General features: G+C 44.9%; 1 protein-coding gene across 1 annotated transcript in view; it reads left to right on the forward strand.

The window, feature by feature from the left end:
* Positions 1-12,388, forward strand: part of hsd17b12a (hydroxysteroid (17-beta) dehydrogenase 12a) — a 28,639-nt gene that overhangs the window by 7,414 nt on the left and 8,837 nt on the right. The window contains exons 2-3 of the mRNA XM_034685683.1: positions 8,343-8,389; positions 10,982-11,057. Coding sequence (XP_034541574.1) covers positions 8,343-8,389; positions 10,982-11,057 — 123 coding nt within the window. The remainder of the gene's footprint in view (positions 1-8,342; positions 8,390-10,981; positions 11,058-12,388) is intronic.

The following is a 12,388-nucleotide window of genomic DNA, read 5'->3' on the forward strand; positions in this document are numbered from 1 at the left end:
CCTCCTGAAAACACCAACCTTCAAAAACCAGCTGTTTAATACACACATTGCTGCATTTAGGAGACTTTTTATGCAGTTGGACTCGTACATTTCTTCTGCACCACCCACCAAATATCTAGTTTTGTGCAAACTTTCTGTTAAAATAAGTTTGTGTTTTTATTTTTAAGGTGGGTTCACTAACAACCTCCTGGTTCAGTAGGTCTGATGTAAGAGATAAAAACAGCCTCACATATGCAGGTGCTTTCACCCCAAAGAAGGATACCACTGATTTTACTGATGAACTTTCCTTCCTGGATAGAAACTCAAACCTCCACGTGGCACATCCTGTCCTTAAACGCCACAAAGTCAAATATGGAAAGTTTGTTTCCTGCTCAGAAATCACCTTGTCTCGATGCAAGTCCTGAAAGAAACTATTGATTTTTAAACAAAGCATGTGACTGCAGGAGGGAGGGAGGGAGGAAAGAAAGAAAGGAAGGAGGGAGGGGGGGGGGGGACTATTTTTTGCTCCGTACCCAAATATAGATGCTGCTACTATCTTGGGCGACTCTGAAGTACATGTTCTCTTTTTCTCTGTCTCTTTGTCTCACTCTCTCCCTCCCCTCGTTTCTCCCCTTCTCTCTCTCCTTCTCTCTCTGTGTCCTGATCAAGCTTTATTTTTGTCGACTTTTATATCACCCATGTGACTTTCTTCCCCTGCTATTTAAAGCAGCATGTGTGTGTGTTTGAATGTGGAAGGTGGGTGGATGGAGAATGGGATGTGTGTGTTTGGTCTAGAAGAGGAAAGGATGGTGGCGGTGGTGGTGGTGGTGGGGGGGAGAGAGAGGTAGCTGTCTTTGGATCTTGTGCTGCATCCCTCCCTCCCTCGCTACGAGGTGGGAGGGGCTGCTCGTTGATAGGCGAGTTTGGGGTGCGACAGATTACATAACAGTACGTAACGAGAGCGGGGCATACAAGGACCGCAGTCTCTCCTCACTGAGAATCTTAATTGGGGATTTGGAGGAGGTGGGGTGTAGGGGGGGTTTGAGGGGATGGGGGGTGAGCTCATTTTAGATGTGTCTCGCTCTCTTTGTGAATAAGGAGTTGAATCTTCCAAAAAAAAATCCCCCTGTAGGTAAGTGATAGTCAGGACTGTGCCATCTTTCTCTGCAGCTATGAAAGCACACCTTCCTCTTCCTCCTTTTAAATATTAAACTCTACTCTTCTTTTAGTGCTTTTATTTTGAAGCATCCTGGAATTACAGTCCTTTTAAAAGTGTCTTATCCTAAGAGTGAATCATAAACTCTTCATTCCAACAAATGTGTCTGCTCATCCTCACACCTTCTCCTGCGGTTAATCTAAATATAAAGATATTTTTCAAGCCAAGCCAGCATCAGATGGTTTTTTTTTCCCAGCGTTATAGGTGGAGGGCTGAGGATGCAGCAGCAGTAGCAGCAGCTTGGTCGCCGTGGTGATGGCGATGGGAGATCTTGTTGGTATTCAGGTGCTGCGGCAGGCAGGCAGGCAGGCAGGCAGGCAGCTCCCAGACGAGGCAGTGCAGGCGCGCTGCTATTTTTACTCCTCCTGCTGCTTTTTTTAGACCCTCAGAATAGTGAGCAGGCAGCAGCAGCAGCAGCAGAAGCAGCAGCAGCAGAAACAGCAGCAGGGGCTGCTCCACTGCTGAGGAGGGAGGGAGGGAGACAGAAAAGGCTGGGGGATGTCAATACCTCTGGACGTGATGTGCAGCGTTAAGCACAGCAGAGATGTAGGGCTAGTGCGCCCCCGTCAGGCCGGCACAGTGGACCAGTTTCCTCCGAGGCGGTGTAATGGGAAAGGGTCGAGGAGGAGGAGGAGGAGGAGGGGGGGGGTTTACTGGGGAATGAATGAGAGGAAGCCGTGCACACGTCCTCTCTGCCAACACACACATGCATACATTCATGAATTCACACACTCGTCTTCCCACAGCCGCTCCCAAACCTCCATTTTTTTTCTCCTCTATTCTTGACATCACTCAATACGTGGTTGCCCCATCAACACACATTCACCCTTTGTTGTCAGTGTGTGTGTGTGCGTCTTTGAGCGTCAGTAGTGCTGCTGTCAGTCACGTGCATGCTTGCGTAGACCCTTTTTTTTTTTTTGTTGCATTACATCTGTGTGTGTGTGTCACAGATGTAATGCAATGCTCACGTGAGGGGAATTAAGTCCTGCTGGGAGCACTGGGACGTGTGTGTGTGACTGAACTGAACAATAGTATTTTTGGACATTGTGTTCTCCTTGCACATCATTTGAATATTTGGATTATATTTGATGATATTCCTGCAGAATCCTTCAGACCTGACTCCTCCTGCTCCATGTTTGTCGCCTCATATTCATATTTATCTTGTTGTTGCACTAAAGACTCCTGATAGCCACTCAAAAGCAAAAAGGAAATGTTTTAAGACTCAGGAGGAACTCTGTGTCCTAATCCCACTGTACTACCCCCCCCACCACCCTCTCCTGTTACACACACACACACACACAAACACACACACTTCACTCTCACTCACTCCCAAGACAACGTTTATTCAGAAAACGGTACTATTATATAATGAGTGGGAGGAGTGCAGTCATTCATAAGTACAGCACGAGGATTTTGGTGGTGAGTTTGGGAGGGAGGGGGGGTATCAGGCTCGGGGAAGGGAGGGGGCGTTGGTAGAGTTATACTGAGTGGAAAATCACAAAGTTCTGATGTTTTCTGTGTTTATTTCCGTCTTTGTCTTTATATAGCTGTTTCTAAAGTCGATGGAGGGATGTTTTTCAAAATGTCTCCTCCGGTTCTTGCACTTTAAGATGGCAGAACTGGAAATATGCATTAAAAATAAGCACATCCTCTCTCTGGATGTTCAATCATTTGGATATTTATGACTGAAACGTTAAATGTAAACAAGCTGTGACAGTATTAGACTGTTTAATATGATATCCTGATTAAAGGCACAGTAGGGAGTTTTTCACTCATTTTAAAATAGTCTCAACCTTATACCGATGCCTCCTCATGACCTTCAGGATAAAATAAGATTAGTGCCTGTGTTCAGGTTGGATGTTGCAGTCGTTACTCGTCCCTCACCCTGAAGTGTCTCTGTTTGGAGTTCTGCTGGCACAACAAATGCATGCTTTTGTAAGAGTGACATCTGTACCACAGAGGGTGATGGTGCTCATGGGAAATGCAGTCTTCATCCTGGAAAAGCACAACTGATTTCATCCAAATCAACACATTAACTTAATGATCTTTAAAGGCACTATAAGGAGTTTTACAGAGCTACTCACTCATAGTCCCTGACCAGCTGACAGCAGCGTCTAAACCGAGCGCAAAACTCATGGCTAAAAATATGAGGCCAATGCTGAAGTGCTAAAAACTGCAGTTCATCAAGGATCCGCTTGAGGCTGGCTCCGGAAGTACCGGAAACCACATACACACCAATTCCAAAAAGCCGAACTTTGCAGCAGAAATAAACATGTTTCCAGCCTGGTTCAAAACTCGCACTGAATTTTTTTTGGAGCATGGCAATTTCGAAGATATTAAGATTACGAGTTTTCCATTATGAGAGGCACAGCTGACTTGATTGACAGGCGGGAACACTGTAGCTGTTGGCGATGAGGCTCAAAGCCCGCCTCTTTACCTCACACTCGCTCAACAGCAGTTATTGTATGTCGAGTTCAACATTTCCAATATGGCTGCAGCCGACAATTGGCCTCAAAACAGCTCTTCAGAAACAGATGGGTGACGTCACGGATACTACGTCCATTATTTCTACAGTCTATGGTCTAAACTTATAAAAACAACAACCATTTAACCCTTTAAGCTCTATTTCCTTGATGGGTAATTTGGCCTTTGTGCAATTACTCAAACATGCAATCATCATAAATGCAACTGCAGACTATCCCACAGCTGCTTTGATGACATAATTGTTGTTGTTTAGTTTCAGTTTTGCATAGTTGGAGTGTTGCACAAATCACTGAAGATGATTTACTTTAGTGTTTTAAAGTTATGATCTATTCTCACAATCTTCACCTGATATTCTGGGAAAATGACAAAAGACTCCATAACGGCCCAAAGTCGTCACTTCTGCTGCTATTTGCAAAATGCACGGCATGCACGGCATGCACGGCCTGCGCACATGTTCAATCTGGCATGTAACACTTTGTTCCCTGTCAGGTTCAGGTTCAGAGGGTGACTCTGTTCCTGCGTTTTAAACACACAGTACATTCTTGCACGCTCTCCTCTGTGGGGTCAGAGTTGAAACAGTGATGCTCTGCGTGCATTCTCAAACACAGGTGTTACTTTTTGCACCTGTAACTCAGTCATGCAGGTAAGCAGCATCGGAGCTGCCTCTCTGAGAGCTTTATTAGCAATCCTAAGTGACAGGAATGCAGTCGGAGCACTGAGGACCCTCCGGGTGTCATTTTTGTTGGTTTTATCCTTCCAAGTTTTCAGGTTCAGCTGATTGGAGCTGTCGTTTCTTAGAAAGTGTTGTTGGGAATGTTTCCCTCATCACTCGGGCCTTCTCTCTGCTTGTTGGAGCGAGGCGTGTCAGGTGATTAATGGCTTTTTTACTGCTCTTCTTGGGCAACCAGCAACTTCAGTCACGTTGTGTTTTCATGATCTGAACACACACTCACTCAGTGACACGAGAAGTTTATTAAATCACAACAGTTTGACCTGCTGGTCTTCGTCAGGTGATAGCTTTCAATCAAGGCTGATGCCAGTCTCACATGAGTCTGGTCCTGCTGGAGGTTTCTGCCTGTTAAAGGAAGTTTAAAGAAGGACTCCAGCTCCTAGAACTACTACTATACATCTCACCACAATCGTCTGTCACTCTTATTCTCCTCTATTCCTCTCTCCAACACGGTCTCAGCAGATGTGTGTCTAACATGAGTCTGGTCCTGCTGGAGGTTTCTGCCTGTTAAAGGAAGTTTGTCTTTGCCACTGTAACTTGCTAAATGCTGCAAAGTGCTCTGCTCATGGTGGATTAAAATGAGATCAGACTGAGTCCTGTCTGTAAGATGGGACTGGATCTGATCCTGTCTTGATGTTGGGTCTTTGTGTATAATAGAACATAGAATACGGTCTAGACCTGCTCTGTTTGGAAAGAGTCTTCAGATCACATTTGTTGTGATTTGGTGCTTTATAAATAAAGATTGACTGAGTGATTCCATCGTTACGGGTGGTAGACGTCAGCCAATCAGCTGGCAGTATCACAGCTGATAAAGAGCTTGTTTCCTTTTTGAAATCTACTCAAAGTACAAGTGCACAAAGAAGCTACTTAGTTCCTATAACTTGAATGCAGTTAGTCTCTTCCCCTCCTGATAGTAAGTCATGTAAAATCTCAGAATGAAATCTGTAGAGGTGGAACAGGAAATCCAACAACCATCATTCTTTCTTGAATCTAAAGACAACTTTATGAAGCATGATAGAAATGTGTGCAGAGAGTTAATAAAAGGCATTCACCCCAAACTATCAATCTGACCGTTTGCTATGAGAGAATTATTTGCTATAGAAACAATAATCCACAACATTTGGATAACTTTCATAGAAGCACTGAGCTAAACTTCAAAACAGAATGAAACCACTGCTTTGTTTTAGCTTTGCAGTAGCTTGAAACAATGAGGGATATTTGCAGCCAGATCACTCTGATGCTAAACTGATGTACGGTCTTTAATGCATGCTGTACATGAGACTTAAATAAAGATTGAAATACTGCTTGTTATTTTAGGGATGAAGAGTCAGGGTCCTGATGTTACATTTCAACAATATTTCAACCAGCTAGTTTCCTCTCCTCCTTCATGTTTGTTGCTCTCTTTAAATGTCATTAAGAAACTCAGATTTTGCAGGATTTCCACCAAAAGCACAAAATATTTCCAGTGATCATCTCTGTAACATGATTCCAGTGTTATGAGTGAAATCTGAACCCTGTCGCTGATTTACTTCAGAGGGAGAAGCTGATGCTTGTTGTCTCTTCAGCCATTTTACTCTGCAGCTTCATGTCTCCTCTCCCCAACCCCGTCTGCCTCCACCTGCATCTGCAGCCGGCGCTGGATTTGGTACGACCCGCGCCCATTGAGGCTTTTCTGCCACGGAGCGTTTCATTCTTAACACGGGGGGAGGTTTAAAAATAACCAGGGATTCTGCTCTCTTTTTCACTTTTGACTTTGTGCTACTCTCTCACTCCTCTCCTCTCATTCACTCCCTTCTTCACCCCCCCTTCCCCATCCCTCCTCCTCCTCTTCCTCCACAACCGCCATCTCTATTCTGTCTCTTTCTCCTTCACTCATTCGCTCTCTTGCTTCGCTCCAGTTCTATTTTTAGCCGCCCCTAGGATCCCTCCTCATCCCTCCCCTCCGTCTCCCTACCCCACTTCACCCTCCTCCTTTCTCCGGCTCCATGTTCGTCATCACTCCCTCCTCCCTGCATCCCCCCTTCTCTCTCTCTCTCATCTTGTCTCTTTTTTCCCTCCTGCTCTCTCTCCAGCTCTTTGCCGGAGAATGTCCTCTACCTCTATTAATCTTTCATCAAGCCTCGCTAATAATATATTCATGTGTGTGTGTTTGAGTACCCCCCCAATCCATCCTCCACACCAGCACCACCCGTTTTTGTCTTGTTCTCCCCCCTCTTTTCTTCCATCCATCCCTCTTTCCCCCCGTCCTCTGTCAGTCAGAGAGGAGCTGGGGTTGATGGGCAGTGAAGGTTTAAAAATAGCCCCGCTTGCTTGACAAGGTGAGGAGAACTGTGAACACATGAAGAACATCAGCTCCTCTCTGTCTTTGCTTCTCCATCTTTTGTTGTGCTTCAACCAAATTTATCCTCCACCTTTGCACTGCAGATACATTTGATTTACTCTTGACAGAATGCTAATTTAATAATCTATTCGAGGGCTGTGCTCGTATGCAAGACCCTACATGATCTTGAAAATGTCCCTGTGCATCACAGGAGCTGCTCTCAGAGAGGTATCAGTGGGTGTAGAGGGCTTTGTGAGTCTTATACTGTCTTGTATCTTTGCTCTGCTGCAATGTATGCCATCTTATCTCCGTCGTTGTACAATCTCCGCCCCGTCTTTTGTCTTTGTAGCTTCTTCTTTTTGTGATCCAGCTCCTATCTGTATCATCTTTGGCGTCTTAATTCACTCTGCATGCTCGCCTTTTTTGTGCAAGACCAAGAGTGAATGCCTCGTAAGCATTTCCAACAGCGGATACGATACCCGAGTGTAAGCTCTGCAATGACAACTTCTTTCATCAGAGAGGCTTTCCTAAATAGTATCACAGGGTGTGCAGGCCGATGGGTTTTGCTCTGGTGAAAGCCTTCAAATAACTGCCCCATCTGTCACCTGCGAAGGGCTCGGGGCTCTTGGCAGCTCTGTTGACAGCTGGAAGCAGACAAACCGGATGTGAAGGTGCGTTGTGGAACTCTGTACAAAGAGGGACATATATCGATGTGAGCCTTTTTTGTATTGTGTGTCACAATATGCAACAATATTCAAAACAGTGAAGGCAGCAAGACATGCCAAATAATGAGTCAGGGTGGCATGAGCTCTCTTCTCTGTGAGGTGCTGATATCATGGGACTTTGGAGGAAGTGTGCACGGGTTCAAATTACAAACTACAACTGTAGTTGTGATCACGTTTATTCACACATGAACCATTTGTAGTTTCACACATTTGAGATGTTCTGTCTCCTCAGGGTTGAAAAAAAAATCCCCAATCTCCACCCTTTATCCTGAGCACTGAACCCTGCAGACTTGACTGACATAAGGTGTGCAGTATGCATGTCCATAAGAGCTCTGAATGGTATGCAAAGGAGGAATTTGGTGTTGCTGTTAAGACATCACGCGTTGCATTGAGGATGTACAGCTCCATTAAAGCCATGCCTCAAATCAACAAGAAACAAGTCAGGGAAGCAGTGACTGTAAATATTTCTATGAAAAACTTTCACATTATTTAAGACGAGGGGTTGCAGGTGTACTTCTCAAACTTATGTGCCCTGCAAACTGGCCTTCTTTGCAGGGGATAAACTCCTCAAATAACCAGTTGCAAGATATTTTAAACCTGCAGGTAAACTTTATCTGTGCATGCTTTGTCTGCTTGAATTTTGGGGCTGAACGAGCATGAATTATTCAAACGTTTCACCTAAACTCGAAGCAAGACTTAAAGGAAGGTCTGCTGGAACTTGGGCTCAAAGAAAGGCCACATCAGAGTCCATTTGCACGTATGCTTTCACAATGGGACGAACGGAAGCACCGACTCCATGCACAGACTTGGCCTCTGCTCCTCTACCTCGTGTCAGAGTTGTGAAAAACTTTGTGCTCACCTCTTTCTCTTCTTTCTGTCTCCTTACAGTTGTGACTGGAGCCACTGATGGAATCGGGAAATCCTATGCGGAGGAGGTGAGGCTCCTGGACCCTTATTTATTTCATTTCTTTCATGGAAAAAAAAAAAAGAAGCTATGACTCATGCATACACACACACACACATCACGCACACACGCACACAGTGTGTTAACTCAGAGACCTCGGTAGGGGAGAGCTCTTACAGGCCTATTAACGTTGAGGAGAGTCCTCACACACACATGCACACACACTTGAATCCAGGTTTGTCGTCAGCTGGTTCCGGGGTAACAGACACACGTTGAATGGGGGCTACCCTGCCACGTGTTTTTTGGCTCTTCTTGTGTGGGTGTGCGGCTGTATAATGTAGTCATGTAGGGCCTTTGACTCATGCATTCGGTGCTACAGTGGGGCTAGCTGCTTGTCACGCAACAGTAGACCAACGTTTTACAGTGTTTATGCCATGCAGGGTTTTTAGACGTGTTAATATTTATGCAGAAACGTGTTACTCAAATGATGCTTTCAAGTGCAATATGAGGAGTCCAACCTCCTGCCTCAAGACTTGAAAGTACCGGGACTCTGGAGCTGTTATAATCTCCATGACAGCTCTTACATTTTTAACATGTTACCTCGACGATAAATTTAAACCTTGAGGAGGTTTTTAGTTTCAGCATGGATCATGGACCTTAAGATACAAGATCAAATTACAGCATTGCTTTCTTTTTCTTGGTAAATACAAATGTATTCATTCTTCCTTGAATCTTAGGATGCCATAACTTATTAAACATCACCAGTATGCATTTCAGTTCATGGTTAGAACTTGCATGGACATGTTTGAAATGCATTTACTCCAAAATATCTAAAGCAGACAGTCTGATCGTCACAGGACGAGACGATGAAAACACTGCAGGAAAACAAACAGATTTAGGGAGCGATATTTGCAAAGACATGCTGGGAACCTTAAGAAAGCATCTTCCAAAGTCGGGCTCACGTGAGCAAGGCATGGATAGAAGAACCTTTTACTTTAGTAGTCTCAAATGTGGCTTTACATTTCTTTAAAAAACAACTACAGAAGTTGTTGCTGCACATGATGACGCAGATCTTCAAGAGCAGGACAAAAATGGCAAACATCAAACACATTGCAGTATAAGATGATCAGTCAAACAGACTTTTACGGCCTTTCTAGGTTTAAATACTCAGAACTAGGGATGCACAGAAGTGACTTATTTAGATTCCAGATGACTGACTCGTCCAAAGGTAAGAAGATACTCAGAAAGCACAATTTCTGTAACATAGATTAACACAGGATCGCGGAGTCTGTGGGTTTTCTGAGTGTGGCTAAGGTTAGCAGAGCTAGCACCACCAGCCTTTAGAGCCCCTTGCAGGTTAACGTCCACCTGTGCTGGTTACTCATTGCTCCAGTCGATTTAGTTATGTCTGTTATTTCCAAACCATGCCATCTCTCATCTGTGCTTGTTTACATCGGGGTAGAAGTTGCATCCGAGCTACAGCGGGAGACAACAACTTAACATGCACATTCCTACTCTGAATTAATTTGAGCTTTATAACCTTAAAAGAAGGAACACTGTGCAGGCTCGTAGTGGAAAAGTAGGGCTTATATAGTGAGGCTGGTTTAATTTCAACAAGTTGCACATCTGGAAAATGTTAAAATGTTCAAATGTACTGGTTTGTCGACGTGTTGCTTCCAAAATGATCTGGACTGAAAACCTGCAAGGACAAACATCAACCTGGCATGATGAATATGAGTCCTGCAGAAATAATAAAGACAATTTTAAAGGGATAGTTCAGGTTTTTTTAAGTGTGGTTGTATGAGATACTTGTCAATAGTTTGTGTGTGTCTGGCCGGAGAACTGGAATGGTCGGCTCTATCTCGTAATTTAGCTATTCTAAATAAGTCCAACCCATCAGGAATGTTTCTATAAGTGTACGCTATATTTAGAGCATTCTTAGAGCTTTACTAAGGTGTCAGAGAACCACTTTGGTTTGGCACTGATGGTTCACAAACAAGTTCTACCTCCTGCAGCATTCTAATCCACTGTAACCCTAACCCTGTGCACAGGTACAGTGTGAATTTTGATGTTTGATGCACCTCACCTTGTGATCATTTGGCCTGTAAAGTGTTGAAACAGAGCGTACACTTACACCAACATCAGTGTTTAGGTTGTAGTGTCTTATAAATTACAGGGCACAGCGGTTGTTGAGCTTCTGTTCTTCAGCCGGTTTCTCAGTAAAGGGGCCGAGCTGACCGGTGATAAACTTAACGAGCACCTCAAACAGACCCCACTTAAAAAGGAACAGAGCAACCCCTTTAAGAAAAACAAATCCCCCCCTGGAAGTCTGTCTGCATACTTCTAACGAAGCGAAGACGACAATCACGACAACTGATGCTTTTAGTTACATTTTCTAATCCCTCCTCTTCACGTCATGTGTTCAAAGTTGAGGTAAACTTCTCCAAAGTTAAACAAACTCCCACTTCACCTCCAGTTTTGTGTAAAAAACAGTACATTATGTTTGTTTTTCTCCATCATTTCCTTCCCCCCCCCCCTCCATGTGTACCTGCAGACACTTTGTGATGTTTCAGCATGATGGTACATTTTTGGCATCCATTACTAACCGTCATTTCCTCTCCAGCTGGCTCGTCGAGGCTTCGCCATGATGCTGATCAGTCGCTCTCAGGACAAGCTGGATGACGTGGCCAGGTCGCTTGGTAAGTGTGTTTTAAAAGAAGAGTGTGTGTGTGTGTACCACATCATGGAAACCTGTTCTGGGTTGAGAGCACAGCGAGTGGGCTGATGAGGATGTGTGTATGGGCAGGCGCTGACGTGCAACCTCCCACCTGGTCAGCTACAGGGTTTCCCGGGCCTAGCAGCAGGGAGTGTCCTGGACGTTAGGATTCAGGATTTACTTAAAGGAGCAGACGAGGAGAAATAAATAGTTCATGGCCTTATTTAACCTTTAAAATCATATTTTGTTTGGTGTCTTTGGAAGCTGATGAAGTCCTGCTTCCCTTGTTTTGGTGTCTTGGAACAACAAAGCAGAGTGTCCTCAACATCAGCATGAGAGAAGACGGATTAAATATCTGCTTTAATTTAAAGAAACTCTTGGCCCAAACAGATCACACTTCCTTCATTCGCACAGACGGAAAACAAGCATCCATATCAAAGGGAAGACTTGGCCTGTCTCCAGATTCAACAGAAACTGAATGGCGTTTGCTCCCCCCCTCGTTCAGATAGTGCCCTCTTCCTGACTCGCTCTCTTTCCGTCTGTCTCTGACGTCTCCCACAGCGCAATTTCCCCTGTCGTGATTTGAGTCCGCACAGAGGGGGCTGATGGGTAGTCACGAGCGGGGTGCGGCGTGCCAAACTCTGGCACTCCTCCCTCACGATTAGTTTAACCGAAGCCGCCCTCCTCGGAGTGAAGCAGGGCGACCCACCCTGTCCCACCCATGATTCGGTTATCTAACATGTTTCCATTTTCTCTCATTTGACCTTTAATGGCACCAACCTGGCAACCCCCGAAATGAATCCCACAATCAGGCAACTTCAGCAACCTCTTAACCGCCCTCCTCTCCTGCTTTTATCATTCAATTTCACTCAGAGGTGCTGGTGGCTAAAAATAACCTGATGGTTGTAGTTTTCAGGCCCACTCCTCCCATTCCTCCCCTCTTTCCCTTTTTTTCTTTTTGGATCTTGTCTCAACTCTAATATTCGCCGACACACTGGCCTTCATTGAGGCACATCCCAGGAATTTTCCTCTTCTTACTCCCTCCACCACCTAACAGCTAGACGAGTCTTTGGACAATAAATTCTAATTGCAGCAGGCGCGTCAAACATGACGAGGGAGTGGAGGGAGGGCAGAAGGAGCAGGGAGGAGAGAGGAAGAAGGAGGGAGGGAGGGAGGAGGGGGGAGGAGGTGGTTTGTCTGGTTTGTTGGTACGCAGTGCCCTCCTCAGTTCAAGTCTGACACTGACTGTTTTCATGCTCTGTTCATTTGAGTGGAGTCAGGCCTTTCAAACCGGGGATCTCTCTGCTGTTTGGG

The sequence above is a fragment of the Notolabrus celidotus genome, chromosome 6 (genome assembly GCF_009762535.1).
Source record: "Notolabrus celidotus isolate fNotCel1 chromosome 6, fNotCel1.pri, whole genome shotgun sequence".
NCBI lineage: Eukaryota > Metazoa > Chordata > Actinopteri > Labriformes > Labridae > Notolabrus > Notolabrus celidotus.